General features: G+C 44.0%; 1 protein-coding gene across 3 annotated transcripts in view; it reads left to right on the forward strand.

Annotated features, from left to right (window-relative positions):
* LOC122561310 (zinc finger matrin-type protein 4) overlaps positions 1–18,359 on the forward strand; it is a 383,561-nt gene that overhangs the window by 358,441 nt on the left and 6,761 nt on the right. For 2 of the 3 annotated variants that reach the window (XM_043712992.2, XM_043712993.2), the window contains one exon: positions 2,438–2,831. The exons of the other annotated variant lie outside the window; for it this stretch is intronic. In XM_043712992.2, coding sequence (XP_043568927.2) covers positions 2,438–2,831 — 394 coding nt within the window. The remainder of the gene's footprint in view (positions 1–2,437; positions 2,832–18,359) is intronic. 3 annotated transcript variants of the gene reach the window in all.

Raw genomic sequence — 18,359 nt, forward strand, 5'->3', positions numbered from 1 at the left:
TTCTCGAGATTGGGACTTCAGCCTCCAATTCTCACAGCCAAGTAACAATACAACCTTCTGAGTGCAACCCATGAACCTTGGGTCACTACAGCACAGTGCTACCCCTCCTTGTGCAGAGAGAGATTCACAAGTTTGATACCAGACCTTTGAGGTTCACACATCAATGGGGTGGGGTACTTGTATGTAGTTGGGTGTGTATTGTCCCTTTAAGAGAGTGGGTCAGGTGACCCAGAAGCAGGAGGTAGAAGGACAGTCTAAGACCAAGTGTGGAGCTGAGAGGACTTGTAATAAAGTATTCTGTGTTCAAGTTTACCCTCCTTCTACTTCATGTTCTATTTCACAATGAACACAACAGTACATCTCTCTAGAAAATTTGGACCTTATAGGTGACCTAATAGAAACCTCATCGAAAATAAAAGCTTTAATATGGTGAATGTGCAGAAAGAAACCACACTCACAGACCATATTTATAGGATGATCACAAATAAACTAAATAGGGAATTCAAACTTCTTTATCGAAAGACTGATGAAAATATGGAACTTATACAGTCATAGAGATGTACAGCATGGAAACAGACCATTCGGTCTAACTTGTCCATGGCAACCAGATATCCTAAATTAATCTAGTCCCATTTGCCAGCATTTGGCCCATATTCCTCTAAAGCCTTCCTATTTATATATCCATCCAGATGCCTTTTAGGTATTGTACTTATAATAAGGAAGAACATTTTTATTTAGAAGCAGCGATTTACCAGGCTGGCTGCATCATTTACAGCACAGAATTTGTTATCTATTGTGAATATAGTCTTTGTGGTTCTGAGTTCCTGCAACATGCAGAGAATTGGGAGCTAAGGAATTGTTTACAAGTGAGGCTGATTTGTTCTCAGCTAACTGAGCAGGTTGGAACTGGAAGCAAGTTACGGAGAGAAAGAGAGAGAATGACACAGAAGTATTTCCTGTTGTTCTCCCCAACAAAAGCTGCCTGTTGTCTGCCATAAAACAAAACTCAGCTTACTCCTGAAGAAAACCAGTTACCTTTCTGGCAACAGTTGCTACGAGTGGTGACTTTTGAATCAATAAATTAGAGACATTTTCCAAGTGAGTCAGTCATTTTGTACTTCTCACAAACCACTGGAAGCTTCAGAGAAAGGCTGAACCTCAAGCGCGTGGTTCACTGAAATGGGATCATCTCAATATCAGAACCAGGAAACGAAGACTGACTGAACTGACTTCACCTCCACCAATAATTTATTTTCCCTATTTATGTATCTTTGCAGGTGTGTAACTGGGTGCGTATAAGGGGATTAGACTTTTAGTTACTAATGTTATATGCCGGTTGCTTTTATCTGTTTACTTTTAATAAATGTTAACTTTTGTTTGACACAGAAACGTGGTCCATGCTCTCAATCAGCCTCAGTCTGAAAGTCAGGTAAATTGGGGTACTGTGCATACCACACATATAATTACATTTGGTACAACTACAGGAATAGCAGGGCTCAATTTATGACACACTACCCCAATGGTTCATAACAATTGTATGTTTGGATGATACATTTACAGTGTTATGGACCAGACCAAAAGCTTTCAAAATATATGAAGAAGATAACCTACACCCTCACTTTTTCTTACTTTTAAAGACAAGTGCCAGGTGTTGCATTCCAGATGCAATTCAATTGGTCAAACTGTCAGCCTTGAAGCAAAACATCCTTTATTCATACACTGTAGTTAAAATACAACAAAAGAAAGAAGAAATTGTAATAGCAAATCTATTGGAAAACTTAACTGAATGATAGATTATTTAACTATTAAACAGCAACTGTTACAGAACAGTAACATCCCATAAACACAGCCTTGGCAAAGGCAAATTCAGTAAAATAGATGCAATTCTCCCAGTTCGGGAGGAAAAAAATCAAGACAAAACTCTGACAGAGAGAAAGTAGCTTCCAAACCCAGCTTCAAGACCCCAGCAACTGCTACTGAAAAGCCAAAACTAAAAATCCTGGTTCTGTGGGCGCTTGACCCCACCCATTCAGGCTGCTTCTATTCTTCCAACTTTTAAAAAAAATATCTGAAGGCCTACAAACTGTTTACATTATTAACTTTGGAACCAATTGCCCGGTGCCTCCGTCACAACCTTGCTTCATACTGAAAAAGTAAAAATACACTTCTTAAAGCCATAGTATCATCAACATGATGAGGGGAAAAGGATAGAAATACATTCTGATAGGGTAAGATGAAGTGGGATAGGCAAAGGCTCATGGGTTACCTGAAGGCAGGCATGGACCAGTTGGGACAAATGGCCTATGCTAATTCTGTAGACATGACATAACTTGAGAGGTAATACATACAAAAAGATATTGATTTTCTTATTTTTGATGTTTTATTGACACCTGATCACCTTTGTTCCCTCTTTATTGGTTTCTTCGCTGTTATACAGTGATGAGGCAAAGGACAATGGAGGGTCAGAAGCGATGGCTCGAGCTGTAGTGCGAGGCCGAGGGGAACGGGTCGAAGACATGAAGGAGCTGCTCCAGGTCACCAGCTGCGACAGGCGGCCAGCCAGAGAGAAAAGAAGCTGGAGGGGTGTGGTGCCCACCTGCCAACTGCACTGTGGGGCCAGACAGGAAGCGGGAAACCTGATGGGCAGTGATGCCAGGCTCCAGTGGCCTAAACCCAACTGGGAAGAATGCAGGGAGGTTGGCAGTGAAGGAGGGCCAACTGGACCTTGTGAGGCCAGGCTGGGGAGAGAGAAAAGGAGCTGTGGGGCTGCATTGCGAGGCTGGGGAGAAGATCAAGGGACCTGGCCTGAACTCATCCCAGGTTGCGGAGAGGTAAGAGGCAACAAGTATTACATAAAAAGAAAGAAACTTCATTTCTGTAGCACCTTTCCTGACCTCAAGAGAGCTTCAAAGCCAGCGGAGTGGTTTTGAAGAATAATCCCATACAGAACGGTGTTAGTGACCAAATTATCTTTTGTTAAAATACAGCCATGGAACATGGGCATCACTGATTGGACCAGCATTTATTGGCCGCCCATAGATGCCCTCGAGAACATGGTGGTGAGCTGTATTTTTGAACTGCTGCAGCCTATGTGCTGAAAGTATACCCACAATGCCCTTAGGGAGGGAATACTAGGACTTTGACCCAGTGACAGTATAGGAACGGTGATATATTTCCAAATCAGGATGTGAGTGGCTTGGAGGGGAATTGCAAGCAGTGGTGATCCCATGTATCTGTTACCCTTGTCCTTCTAGATGGAAGTGGTCATAGGTTTGGAAGGTGTTATCTAAGTATCCTTGGTGAATTTACACAGTGCACCTTGTAGACAGTACACATTGCTGCTACTGAGCATTGGTAGTGGAGGAAATGGATGTTTGTGCATGTAGTGCAAATCAAGCAGCTGCTTTATCCTGGATAGTGTTGAGTTTCTTGAGTGTTGTTGGAGCTGTACCCATCCAGGCAAATGGATGTCTGACTTGTGGCTTGTAAGATGGTGGACAGGCTTTGGGGAGTCAGGACATAAGTTACTCACTCCAGAATTCCTAGCATCTGACCTGCTCTTGTTGCCACTGTCTTTATGTATTGAGTCCAGTTGAGCTTCTAGACAATGGTAACTCCAAAAAAGGGAATTCAGTGATGGACCGTTGAATGTCAAGGAGCATTGGTTGGATTGTTGTCAATTGATGATGGTATTAGCCTGGCATTTGTGTGGCATGAGTGTTACTTGCCACTTGTCAACACAAGCGTGCACATTCTCCAGTTCACGTCACACTTAAACATGGACTACTTTAGTATCTGTGAAGTCACGAATGGTGCTCAGTGTTGTGTAATCAACGGTGAACATCCCCACTTCTGACCTTATGGTGGATGGAAAGTTACTGATGAAGCAGATGAAAGTGGTAGCGCCTAGAACACTACCCTGAGGAATCCCTACAGAGATGTCCTGGAGCTGAGATGACTGACCTCTAACAACCATAGCCATCCTCCTATGTGCCAGGATTGACTCTAACCAGCAAAAGGTTTGCCTCCAATGTCCATTGAGTCCAGTTTTGCTAGGGCTCCTCGATGCCACATTTGGTTGAATGTGACCACAATATCAAATGCTGTCACTCTCACCTCACCTCTGGAATTTAGCTCTTTTGAACATGTTTGAACCAAGGCTGTAATGAGGTCAGGAGCTGAGTGGCCCTGGCAGAACTTAAACTGGGCGAAACTGAGCAGGTTATTGCTGAGCAGGTGCTGCTTGATAGCACTGTTGATGAAACCTCTCATTACTTTATGAATGATCAAAAGTAGACTAATGGGATGGTAATTGGCCTGGTTGAACTCATCCTGCTTTTTGTGTACAAGACATGCCTGTAGACGCCAGTATTGTAACTGTGCTGGAAGAGCATGGTTAGGGGAGTGGCAGGTTCTGGAGCATAGATCTTCAGCCCTATTGCTGAAATGTTGTCAGGGCCCGGAGCCTTTGCAATGTCTGGTGCCTCCAAACATTTTTTGATATCACGTGGACTGAATAAAATTGGCTGAATTATGTGTGATGCTGGGGACCATTACGGGAGGCCGAAATGGATCATCCACTTCTGGCTGAAGATTGCTGTGAATGCTTCAACAGTTTAAGAACAGTTTCTTCCCCACTGTTATTCGATTTATGCTCAGTGGTTAATAATGCTGCCTCACAGCACCAGGGACCCGGGTTCGATTCCAGCCTCGGGCAACTGTCTGTGTGGAGTTTGCACATTCTCCCCATGTCTGCGTGGGTTTCCTCCGGGTGTTCCGGTTTCCTCCCACAGTCTAAAAATGTGCAGGTCAGGTGGATTGGCCATGCTAAATTGTCCTGTAGTGTTCAGGGGTGTGTAGGTTAGGTGCATTAGTCATAGGAAATGTAGAGTAATAGTGTAGAGGAATTGGTCTGGGTGGGATACTCTTCAGAAGGTCAGTGTGGACTTGTTGGGCCTAATGGCCTGTTTTCACACTGTAAGGTATCTATGATGATGTTAGAACATAGAACATAGAAGAATACAGCGCAGTACAGGCCCTTCGGCCCTCGATGTTGCGCCGATCCAAGCCCACCTAACCTACACTAGCCCACTATCCTCCATATGCCTATCCAATGCCCGCTTAAATGCCCATAATGAGGGAGAGTCCACCACTGCTACTGGCAGGACATTCCATGAACTCACGACTCGCTGAGTAAAGAACCTACCCCTAACATCTGTCCTATACCTACCCCCCCTTAATTTAAAGCTATGCCCCCTTGTAATAGCTGACTCCATACGTGGAAAAAGATTCTCACTGTCGACCCTATCTAAACCCCTAATCATCTTGTACACCTCTATCAAGTCACCCCTAAACCTTCTTTTCTCCAATGAAAACAACCCCAAGTGCCTCAGCCTTTCCTCATACGATCTTTCTACCATACCAGGCAACATCCTGGTAAACCTCCTCTGCACCTGTTCCAGTGCCTCCACATCCTTCCTATAGTATGGCGACCAAAACTGCACACAATACTCCAGATGCGGCCGCACCAGAGTCTTATACAACTGCAACATGACCTCAGTACTCCGGAACTCAATTCCTCTACCAATAAAAGCCAGTACGCCATATGCCTTCTTCACCGCACTATTTACCTGGGTGGCAACTTTCAAAGATCTGTGTACATGGACACCAAGATCCCTCTGCTCATCCACACTACCAAGTATCCAACCATTAGTCCAGTACCCCATCTTTTTGTTACTCTTACCAAAGTGAATCACCTCACACTTAGCTACATTGAACTCCATTTGCCATCTTTCTGCCCAGTTCTGCAGCTTATCTATATCCTGCTGTAACCTGCCACATCCTTCCTCACTGTCTACAACTCCTCCGACTTTCGTATCATCTGCAAACTTGCTCACCCAACCTTCTAACCCCTCTTCCAGGTCATTTATAAGAATGACAAACAGCAATGGTCCCAAAACAGATCCTTGCGGAACACCGCTAGTAACGGCACTCCAAGATGAACCTTTGCCATCAACTACTACCCTCTGTCTTCTTCCAGCCAGCCAACTCCTAATCCAAACCTGCAGCTCACCCTCAATGCCATACCTCCGTATTTTTTGCAGTAGTCTACCATGGGGAACCTTATCAAACGCCTTACTAAAATCCATATACACCACATCTACCGCTTTCCCCTCGTCCACCTCATTAGTCACCTTCTCAAAGAATTCAATAAGGTTTGTGAGGCACGACCTGCCCTTCACAAAACCATGCTGACTATCTTTGATCACATTATTCCTATCCAGATGTTCATAAATCCTATCCCTTACAATTCTCTCTAAGATTTTGCCCACAACAGAAGTGAGACTCACCGGCCTATAGTTACTAGGGTTATCCCTACTCCCCTTCTTGAACAAGGGAACCACATTTGCTAGCCTCCAATCTTCTGGCACTACTCCTGTAGACAACGAGGACATAAAAATCAAGGCCAATGACTCTGCAATCTCCTCCCTCGCTTCCCAGAGAATCCTAGGATAAATGCCATCAGGCCCAGGGGACTTATCTATTTTCACCCTTTCCAGAATTTCCAACACCTCTTCTGTACATACCTCAAAGCCATCCATTCTACTTAATTGTGACTCAGTATTCACATTGACAACAATGTCCTGTTCCTGATTGAATACTGACGAAAAGTATTCATTCAGTGTCTCCCCAATCTCTTCAGCCTCCACACGCAACTTCCCACTACTATCCTTGACTGGACCTATTCCTACCCTAGTCATTCTTTTATTCCTGACATACCTATAGAAAGCCTTAGGGTTTTCCCTAATCCTACCAACTAAGGACCTTTCATGTCCCCTCCTTGCTGCTCTTAGCTCTCTCTTCAGGTCCTTCCTGGCTACCTTATGACTCTCAATCGCCCCAATTGAACCTTCACGCCTCATCTTTACATAGGCCGCCCTCTTCCATTTAACAAGGGATTCCAATTCCTTATTAAACCACGGCTCCCTCACATGACCCTTTCCTCCCTGCCTGATGGGTACATACTTATCAAGGACACTCAATAGTTGCTCCTTGAACAAGCTCCACGTATCAATTACGCCCTTGCCTTGAAGCTTACTTTTCCAAGCCACACATTCTAAGTCATGCTTCACCGCATCATAATTTCCCTGCCCCCAGCTATAATTCTTGCCATGTAGTGCACACTTATCCCTCTCCATCACTAGAGTAAAAGTCACCGAATTGTGGTCACTGTCCCCAAAGTGCTCACCTACCTCTAATTCTAACACCTGGCCTGGTTCATTACCCAGAACCAAATCCAGTATGGCCTCACCTCTTGTTGGCCTATCTACATATTGTGTCAGGAAACCCTCCTGCACACATTGGACAAACACTGACCCATCTAATGAACTTGAGCTATAGCTTTCCCAATCAATATCAGGAAAGTTAAAGTCCCCCATAACAACCATCCTATTACTTTCACTCTTCTCTTGAATCATCCTCGCAATCCTTTCTTCTACGTTTCTAGGACTATTAGGAGGCCTGTAAAAAACTCCTAACAGGGTGAGCTCACCTTTCCTATTCCTAACCTCAGCCCAAACTACCTCAGATGGCGAGTCTTCATCCATCGTCCTTTCCACAGCTGTAATACTATCTTTGACAAGCAATGCCACACCTCCCCCTCTTTTACCCCCACCTCTGACCCTACTAAAACATTTAAACCCTGGGACCTGCAACAGCCAATCCTGTCCCTGTTCTACCCATGTCTCCATAATAGCCACAACATCGAAGTTCCAGGTACCAACCCACGCTGCAAGTTCACCGACCTTATTTCGTATACTTCTTGCATTGAAGTATACACACTTCAAGCCACTTTTCTGTTTACAGGCACCCTCGTTTGAAATTGATGCCATGTTCCTAACCTCCCTACACTCCAGGCCCTGCACCCTAAAGCTACAGTCTGGGTTGGTCTTTTTCTGTACTTCTCTGTAGCTGTAACATTATATTCTGCATTCAGTTCTATTACCCTGATGTACTTCTGTAAGGTGTGATTTGTCTGGTCAGCACGCAAACTAATACTTTTCACTATCTCAGTACACGTGGCAATAAAAAATTAAATCAAATCAAATCAGACTTAATTTTTGCACTGATATGTTGGGCTCTTCCACCACTAAGGATAAGAATATTTGTGGAGCCTCCTCCTCCAGTGAGTTGTTTAATTGTCCACCACCACTCATTACTGGATGTGGAAGCACTGCAGAGTTTAGGTCTGATCCAATGCTTGTGGGATCACTTAGCTCTATCACTTGCTGCTTATGTTGTTTGGCAAGTAGTCCTATTTGGTGGCTTCACCAGGTTGTCACCTCATCTTCAGGTCTGCCTGGTGCTGCTCCTGGTATGCCCTCCTGCGCTCTCCATTGAACCAGGGTTGATCCCCTGGCCTGATGGTAATGGTTGAGTGGGGAGTACGCCAGGCCATGAGGTTACAAATTGTGCTGGAGTACAGTTCTGCTGCTGTTGATGGTTTACGGTGCCTCATGGATGTGCAGTCATGAGTTGCTAGATCTGTTTGAAGCCTGACCCATTTAGAAAAATGATTTTGCCACACAACATGATGGAGGATATTTTCAATGTGAAAGCGAAATTCATCTCCACAAGGGGCAGGAGGTGGACAGAGGATTTAAGGAAGTACTTTTTTAGGTGAAGTTGAGAAGCTGGAATTCACTGCCTGAAAGTGACATTCAAGAAGGATTTAGATGAGTACTTCAAACTCTATAGCGTACAAGGCTACAGGCCAAGTGCTGGGAAATGGGATTAGAGTGAATAGATGCTTGATGACCAGTGTGGACAAGATGGACTGAAGAGCCTCTGTCTTCGCTGTTGTAGTCTATGACTCTATGCATGTGTTGTGTTGTATCTTTGAGGGGCATATCTTAAACTACTGTCCATCACTATTCGCCAGGAGAGAGGATGTGATGTGCAGAGCCATTGTTCTGTCGACAGAGCACAGCACCAGTCCAAATGTTCCATACAGCTTCCCAGTTACTATTGTGTGTGCATGATCTGATCTTCAAATAAAGAACCCACATTATTGCTGTGCCAATCCTCATTGTATGATTGGTCTGTTTGTGCTAAATAACAAGAAAGATTTTCAGCCAACTCGCCAAGGCTCTTACTTGTGGATATATAACTTTCTTTGAAAGATACACAGTGTTGACTGCTGGAGGTCAGATGTCACAGCCTCTGACACTACACTCAGCGTTAAAGAGTGGCACGTTCAGCTGAAAAGATGGGCTGACAAGAGAAATGGCGCAACATTTCCATTTCAGGATGGCCGGGATATCAGGCAATGGGAGTGGGTTGCAGAATCGGTCTATTCTCAATGTCTAATACATTGCAGTGTCGTAAATCTGTAGCCTCAGCTGTAATAAAGGCCAAGGGTGAGTTTCTCTATCCAGTAAATTCAATTAAAATTATCGACTTTTCTTTATATCTTTTTTTCCATCTCTCCTCACCTATATGAAAGATGGTGAGTCAGGAAAATTATCCAGCCCTTCAGCCAGTGAACATGTCAAGTACCTCAAGGTTAGGAGTAGTTAGGTGATCCAGGGTAAAAGCAGCTCAGTGTTGCTGTGCTATATTTCAATCAATAACAACAACAACACCTATATACATTACAATACATTACTGCACAATGTGTATCATCTACAAAATGAAATGTGGCAACTTAACAAGACTCCTTAGAATGCACCTTCCAAACCTGTGAGCTCCACCACTTAGAAGAACAAGAGCAATGGATACATGGGAATGTCACATTATGCAAGATTCCCACCAATCACCGTTCCTTCAGTGTCTTCAGGTCAAAATCCTAGAACTCCCTCCTTAATGGGATTACAGGTACACCAGTGCAGCGGTTCAAGCAGGCAGCTCACTACCACCTTTTCAAGGGCAATTAGAGATGGGCAATAAACAAATGCTGGTCCAGCCAGCGACACTCCCATCCAACGAATGAACTGATAAAACATGCAGTTTGCAGCGCAGAGTGAAGTCAGTCATCATAACTAGTCCGAACTTGTATCAATGCTCCCCAGAAACTCCATCTCACCTCTCATTTCACAGTCTTTGCATATCCTTTCTCATGCGTGTGAATCTCCAGCTTCCTCTTAAATGCCTTAACAATTCCTGTGGTAACAAATTGCACATTGTAGCCATTTTCTAGGCAAGTAAGTTTCTCTTGACTATTAATTGGAACTACTGGTGACCATCTTATAGAAACATTGCAAATAGGAGCAGGAGTAGGCCATTTAGCCCACGGAGCTGTCTCCACCATTCAATAATATCATGGTTGATCCTCTATCTCAACTCCACGCTCCTGTTCTATCCCCCTGCTCCTTGACACCTCTAGCTTCTAAAAATCTATCTAGCTTCCTATTCAGTGACATGGCCACCACTGCTTTCAGTGGTAGAGAATTTTCAAAGATCATCACCCTCTGATGAAATTATCCCTCATCTCAGTCTGAAATGACCCTGCATCCTGACGGCATCACCCTTTATTCTGGACTGTTCAACTAGGAGAAACATCATCCCTGCATCCAGTCAGTCGAGTCCTATTAGAGTTTTATATGTTTCAAAGAGAGTCCTGTCATTCATCTAAGCTCCAGTGAATTACTCCAGGCCTAGTCAACTCAATCCAACCAATGTCTTCTCCTTGTACGGCAAACCTGCCATCCCAGGAATCAGTCTGGTCATCCTCCATTGTACGCCCTCTATGGCCAAGTTCATTTTTCTGAGATAAGGAGACCAATAATACGGACAATACTTCAAACAACATCTTATCAAGACCCTGTAGACCTGCAGCAAGGCACCCTTGCTCCTGTATTCAAGGCCAACATACGATTTAATTTCCTAATTGCATGCTGCACCTGCAGGAGCCCAGTATTGCATACAGTTCTGTAAAGATTGCCTCACAAATACTCTGTACAGGGGTAGATTTTCTGTCTTTTATCTACTCATCATTCATCCTTCTAGTGGCACAACTTTACTTTCTCTTGTGACAGTGGGGGAGGCAATGGCCTAGCTGTTAATCCAGAGACCCAGGTAATGTTCTGGGGACCCAGGTACAAATCCCACCACGACACATGGTGGAATTTGAATTCGATATTTTAAAAAAATCTGGAATCAAGAGTCTAACGATGAGCATGAATCCATTGCTGATTGTTGGAAAAATCCATCGGGCTCATTAATGTCCCTTAGGAAAGGGAATTGCTATCCTTAACGTGGTCTGATATACTTGCGACCCACAACGATGTGGTTGACTCTTAACTGCCCTCTGGGCAATTAGGGATGGGCAATGATGCCGTCATCCCATGAATGAATTAAAATTCAAGACATTTACTTGTTGTGTTGACAGATCAGTTGTTTATTTGTTCCTAGTAAGACGGGCCAGACCAGCATTTTATAGTTATCAAAGAATCATAGAATCCCTATCTTTATTTATTACTCATCTTTAGTTACCCTGGAGAAGCTGGTGGTGAGCTGCTTTCTTGCACCACTGCAGTCCATGAGTTGTAGGCAGGCCCACAATGCCATTAGAGGGGGGAGTTCCTCAGATTTTGATCCAGTGACAGTGAAGGGATGGCAATAGATTTCTAAGTCAGGATGGTGAGTGGCTTAGAAGAAAAATAACAAGTGATGGTACTCCCATGTATCTGTTTCCCTTGCCCTTTGAGGCTCATTCATAAAGTCAGGAAGTATGGGATACAGGGAGATTTGGCTGTCTGGATTCAGAATTGGTTGGCTGACAGAAGGCAGAGAGTGGTTGTAGATGTAAAGTATTCTGCCTGGAGGTCAGTGTTGAGTGGGGTCCCACAGCGCTCTGTGCTTGGGCCTCTGCTCTTTGTAGTTTTTATAAATGACTTGGATGAGGCGGTTATGGGGGACGGTTTGTAAATTTGCAGACGGCACTAAGGTCGGTGGAGTTGTGGATAGTGACGAAGGATGTTGTGGGTTACAGAGAGACATAGATAAGCTGCAGAGCTGGGCTGAGAGGTGGCGAATGGAGTTTAATGCAGACAAGTGTGAGGTGATTCATTTTGGTCAGAGTAACCGGAATGCAAAGTACTGGGCTAACGGTAAGATTCTTGGTAGTATAGATGAGCAGAGAGATCTCAGTGTCCAAGTATACAGATCCTTGAAAGTTGCCACCCAGGTTGACAGGGTTGTTAAGAAGACATACAGTGTTTTAGCTTTTATTAATAGAGGGATGGAGTTCCGGAACCATGAGGTTATACTACAGCTGTACAAAACTCTAGTGTGGCCACACTTGGAGTATTGTGTACAGTTCTGGTCACCGCATTATAAGAAGGATGTGGAAGCTTTGGAAAGGGTGCAGAGGAGATTTACTAGGATGTTGCCTGGTATGGAAGGAAGGTCTTACGAGGAAAGGCTGAGGGACTTGAGACTGTTTTCGTTAGAGAGAAGAAGGTTGAGAGGTGACTTAATAGAGACATATAAGATAATCAGAGGGTTAGATAGGGTGGACAGGGAAAGCCTTTTTCCAAGTATGTTGACGGTGAGCACAAGGGGGCATAACTTTAAATTGAGGGGTGATAGATATAGGACAGATGTCAGAGGTAGTTTCTTTACTCAGAGAGTAGTAAGGGTATGGAATGCTTTGCCTGCAATGGTAGTAGATTCACCAACTTTAAGTATATTTAAGTCGTCATTGGACAAGCATATAGACGTACATGGAATAGTGTAGGTTAGATGGGCTTCAGATTAGTATGACAGGTCAGCGCAACATCAAGGGCTGAAGGGCCTGTACTGTGCTGTAATGTTCTGTGTTCTATGTTCGATAGTATCGAGGGCTATTGAAGACTGTAGCGCGACATAGATAGGATGCAGAGCTGGGCTGAGAAATGGCAGATGGAGTTCAACCTGGATAAATGCGAAGTGATGCAATTTGGAAGGTCAAACTCGAATGCTGAATGTAGGATTAAAGACAGGATTCTTGGCAGTGTGGAGGAACAGAGGGATCTGGGTGTACAAGTACTTAGATCCCTCAAAGTTGTCACCCAAATGGATAGGATTGTTAAGAAAGTATATAGTGTTTTGACTTTCATTTACAAGGAGATTGAGTTTAAGAGCTGCGAGGTTTTGCTACAGCTCTACAAGTCCCTGGTGAGACCATACTTGGAATATTGTGTCCAGTTCTGGTCGCCCTACTATAGGAAAGATACAGAGGCTTTGGAGAGGGTACAAAGAAGGTTGACCAGGATGCTGCCTGGACTGGAGGGCTTGCCTTATGTAGAGAGGTTGAATAAGCTCGGACTTTTCCCTCTGGAGAGAAGGAGGAAGAGAGGAGACCTGATCAAGGTATACAAGATAATGAGAGGAATAGATAGAGTCAATAGCCAGAGACTTTTCCCCAGGGCAGGATTGACTGGTACGAGGGGTCATAGTTTTAAGATATTAGGAGGAATGTTTAAAGGAGAGGTCAGAGGAAGGTTCTTTATGCAGAGAGTGGTGGTGGAAACAGAGCCATTAGGGACATTTAAGCAACTGCTGGACATGCACATGGATAGCAGTGAGTTGAGGCGTGTGTAAGTTGTTAGTTTATTTTACATTAGGATTAATCCTCGGCACAACATCGTGGGCCAAAGGGCCTGTTCTATGCTGTACTTTTCTATGTCCTATGGTACAATTCACATGCTTGGAAGGTGCTGTCAAAGGAGCCCTGTGAGTTGCTGCAGTGCATCCTGGAGATGGTACACACTGCTGCTTCTGAGCATTGATGGTGGAGGGAGTGAAAGTTAAAGATAGTGGATTAACATAAGATCGAGAAACAGGAAATTGACCAATCAGCCCTTCAAGCCAATCCTCCTTACTATAATGTTGACATCCCGTTTGCCATCCTAATTACTTGCTGTACCCGCATGTTGATGTTGTGTGGTAGAGTCAAATGGTTCCCCAGTGTTAAAAGTCACTCGATTTATAACCCAGAGGCCCATGCTCATGGCAGCTGGTGCAATTTAAATTTGATGCATAAATTTAGAGCAGCCATCTCCAGGGTAGTTAGTATTGGGCAATAAATATGGGCCCAGCCAGCAGTGCCCACATCCTGCAGCAAGGGCAAATCAGAAAGTTGAAAACCTGATAACAATGACCATGAATCTGTCATCATTGTTATGCGAACTCATCAGGTTTAAGAGTTTGGCAAAGGAATATCAGCTGTTTTCGAGAAAGAAGCAGTATAACTCTTATGTCTAAAGTCATTGAGTTATATGGGAACAAGTAGGAACATGGAACTAATCAGACGTGATCATGTTGAACAGGCTCGATGGGCCAAATAGTCTACTCCTGCTCCTATATTCTGTGTTTCAATGTTCACACCCTGTTTGGCATGCACCTGACACCAGATCCACAGCAAAGTAATTGACTCTTAATTGCCCTCTGCAACAGCCACACAAACCACTCAGTAACTAACAATGAAGAAATGCTGAGCTTGCCAGCGATACCCATGTCCCTTGGAAAGGAAAAGGGACACCAACATTTCTCTGCACTGTAGAATTTACAATGTCTCTCCCTTTAAATAATATCCATCAGGCTGCTTTGTCCTGGATGGTGTCAAGCTTCTTGAGTATTGCTGGTGGTGGGGACGGAAAGTGAGTTGTTGATGAAGAATCTCGAGCTACTTAATTGCTGTTATATTAATATAGGCCCAAGTTCCTGGTCCAGATTTATTCAATTTGATTTGATTTATTGTTGTCACATGTATTGATGTACAGTGAAAAGTTTTGTTTTGCGAGCAGCACAGGCAGATCATAACATACAGGGACATACAGATCTTGGGGGTGGGGGGGTTAGACAAGCAAGGCATACAAGATTACAGCCACACCATGAAACACACAAATGTAAGGCCAACATTAGATTTGAAATTCAAGTGGTGCATTCAGCAGTCTAATAACATCCAGAAAGAAGCTGTTCTTGAATCTGTTTGGTTATTATTTTCCAATAACATTGTTCATCTGCAATTTGCCTTCAAAAGCATTACTGTACAACTGCCCACATTGCTTGCTCATTTTTCTAAAGGACCTAAATATTCCTACAGTATTTTACTCCATCCTTCCCTGTATTAATAATTACATTAATTCTCTACTACCAATATATTGTGATGACTCCGACAACTATTGCTGCATATATACTCTACTGTATTATAAACTAGAGTCATAGACAGCATGGAAACAGACCGTTCGGTCCAATTTGTTCAGATATCACAACCTATTCTAGTCCCATTTGCCAGCACCTGGCCCATATCCCTCTAAACCCTTCCTATTCATATACCCATCCAGATGTCTTTTAAATGTTGCAGTTGTACCAGCCTCCAGCAAGTCTTCTAGCAGCACATTCCATACACGTACCACCCTCTGTGTGAAAACGTTGCCCCTTAGGTCACTTTTGATTCTTTCCCCTCTCACCCTAAACCCATGCCCTCTAGTTCTGGATTCCCCCACCCCAGGGAAAATACTTTGTCTCTTTATCCAATCCAAGCCCTTCATGATTTTATAAACCTCTATAAGGTCACTCCCCAGCCTCCGATGCTCTAGGGAAAACAGCCCCAGCCCGTTCAGCCTCTCCCTGTAGCTCAAATCCTCCAACCCTGGCAACATCCTTGTAAATCCTTTCTGAACCCTTTCAAGTTTCACAACATCCTTCTGATAGGAAGGAGACTAGAATTGCACGTAATATTCCAATAGTGGCCTAACCAATGTCCTGTACAGCTGCAACATGACCTCCCAACTCCTGTACTCAATACTCTGACCAATAAAGGAAAGCATATCAAATGCCTTCTTCACTAGCCTATCAACCTGCGATTCTACTTTCAAGGAGCTATGAACCTGCAGTCCTAGGTCTCTTTGTTCAGCAAACTCCTTAGGACCTTACCACAAATTGTATAAGTCCTGCTCTGATTTGCTTTTCTAAAAGGCAGCACCTTGAATCTATCTAAGTTAAACTAACTTAATTGAGAAACTAATGCTACAACTGCTGCTGCTCGCATGTTCAGCAGCAGTATAACTCACAGTCAGTCCTGAGATTCAGATAAAGTCTCAGTAAAGGTTGCCATTGCCACAACCAAAACCAAAGGTATGAGAATAGAGTGTGGGAGGTTGTAGGATGGAGAAGGTTATAAAGAAAGGCAAGTGATGAGAGGGTTCAGAAAAGATTTGCCAGGGTTGCAGGGTTTGAGCTACAGGGAGAGGCTGAATAGGCTAGGGCTATTTTACCTGGAGCATCTTAGGCTGAGGAGTAACCTTATAGAGGTTTATAAAATCATGAGGGGTATCGATAGGGTGAATAGCCAAGATCTTTTCGTTTGAACAAACCAAATGGCCATTTTCTGAGCTGCACTATTAAACAATTCTGTAAGACAGTAGCCAGGAAGGGCACAGAGTAAGGGGACCAGCAAGTAACAATAAATCTAACTTGCAGTTAGGTGGGATTGTACTTTGCAGAAAATTGATGGCTCTGTTTACCTACAATCAGCTGTGTGACTCTTAAGAGATTCACTAGATGCCTTGAAATCTAAAAAAAAGATGCTATATAAATGCTATATCCATCTCCTAGATCAAATTCCTTTCTTCCCTTTGTCCAGATTGATTCTCGGTAACAATTGGAAATTTGGGTCAGCGAGGTATTTCTGTAAGTTGATCACACTGTTGCTACGTAGGCATTGGTTAATTGATGGGAAAGATTAGAAACTTGTTATTCGGGAGCTGGAGGGATTCCAGATAGTGTCATTGCAATCTAAGCATCAATCGATTAAATAATGGATGAAGACTTTTGTAGGAGGGATCTATTGCTAATCTGTCCGTGGATAATTGTGATGATAGTGTCAAACAACCTTGTGGTCGAGAAAAACACAAGAGACCAGAGGAGCTAAAACATCCTCCTCCTGTTTTATGCTTTGTAACTTGTCTCCATAAGATAGTCCTTATGCAAATTTCACACTTTCTTCAGAGAACTTTTCTTTTTCAAATCCTTGTTTCCCAACTGTCCTGACGGCAGCTGATAGGCTTTATGATCAGGCTTCATGAGGCACTGGTCAGCCTGTGGCCCTTCTCCTTTGGTCCATCTCATCATCCTGGGAACTTCAGGTGACAAAGTGGTCTGTTGGAGAGAGTCCGTTCCTGGACAAAGAACTTGGTAAGGTTGAGGATGGCTTTTCAACTCATTACAAGAACTAAACTTATTGTTCCTTGACCTCTGTGTTCTTGGAAAGATGATAAAAGAATGTTTGGCAACAAGGACCCCCACTAGTTTGAAACAAAACGCACAAATCATGGGGCAACTCATGAACATTTCTTCAGCTGCATTTCCCAAACCCTTGACCTATGCCATCTAGAAGGACAAAATAGACTAGCAGGAGGTTGGAAGAACAAAGCAAGCCAGGCAGCATCAGGAAGTGGAGAAGTGAACATTTCGGGTGTAACCCTTCTTCAGGACTGGGGGTGGGTGTAAGGGGAGCTGCAGATGAAGGGGGGGGGGGGGGGGTGGTGGGCTGGTGAGGTAGGGAGAAGTAAATACAAATAGATGGGAATTCCTCCCATCAATCAGCCAGGTCATACCCACTACATGTGTTCACCTATCTCTACCTCACCACATCCACCTCCTCTCGCCCCGCTGCATTCTTCCAGCCCCCTACTTGTCTAGCTTGGATTCTAGCATCTGCAGTTTTTGATTAGATTCCCTATTGTGTGGAAACAGGCCATTTGGCCCAACCAGTCCACACCGACCCTCCGAAAAGTAACCCACCCAGACCCATTTCCCTCTGACTAATGCACCTAACACTATGGGCAATTTAGCATGGCCAATTCACCTGAGCTGCACATCTTTAGACTGTGGGAGGAAACTGGAGCACCCAGAGCAAACCCACGCAGACATGAGGAGAATGTGCAAATTCCACACAGACAGTTGCCCGAAGCTGGAATCAAATTCGGGTCCCGAGTGCTGTGAGGCAGCAGTGCTAACCACTGAGCCACCACTAATCTAGAAGGACAAGGGCAACAGAACATGAGATCACCACCACCTGCAAGTTCCCTTCCAAGTTGCACATGATCTTGAGTTGAAATATATGGCTGTTCCTTCAATGTCGTTGGGTTAAGATCCTGGAATTCCCAGTCTAACAGCACTGTGGGTGTACCTCCCTAACATGTGTTCACCATCACCTTCTCCAGGGCCATTATGGATGGTAATAAATGCTGGCCATCTCAGTGCTGTTCATACCCTCACGAATGAATATAAATGTAAGTTGCAGCCCACCAAGCCCATCTATAATCAATTGCAACTCGGCAGATTTGACCTGAGAATAAAGGAAATGTTGG

This window comes from Chiloscyllium plagiosum, unplaced genomic scaffold (genome assembly GCF_037043375.1).
Source record: "Chiloscyllium plagiosum isolate Xiang-an unplaced genomic scaffold, Cpla_swu_hap1 HiC_scaffold_22, whole genome shotgun sequence".
NCBI classification, from domain to species: Eukaryota; Metazoa; Chordata; class Chondrichthyes; order Orectolobiformes; family Hemiscylliidae; genus Chiloscyllium; species Chiloscyllium plagiosum.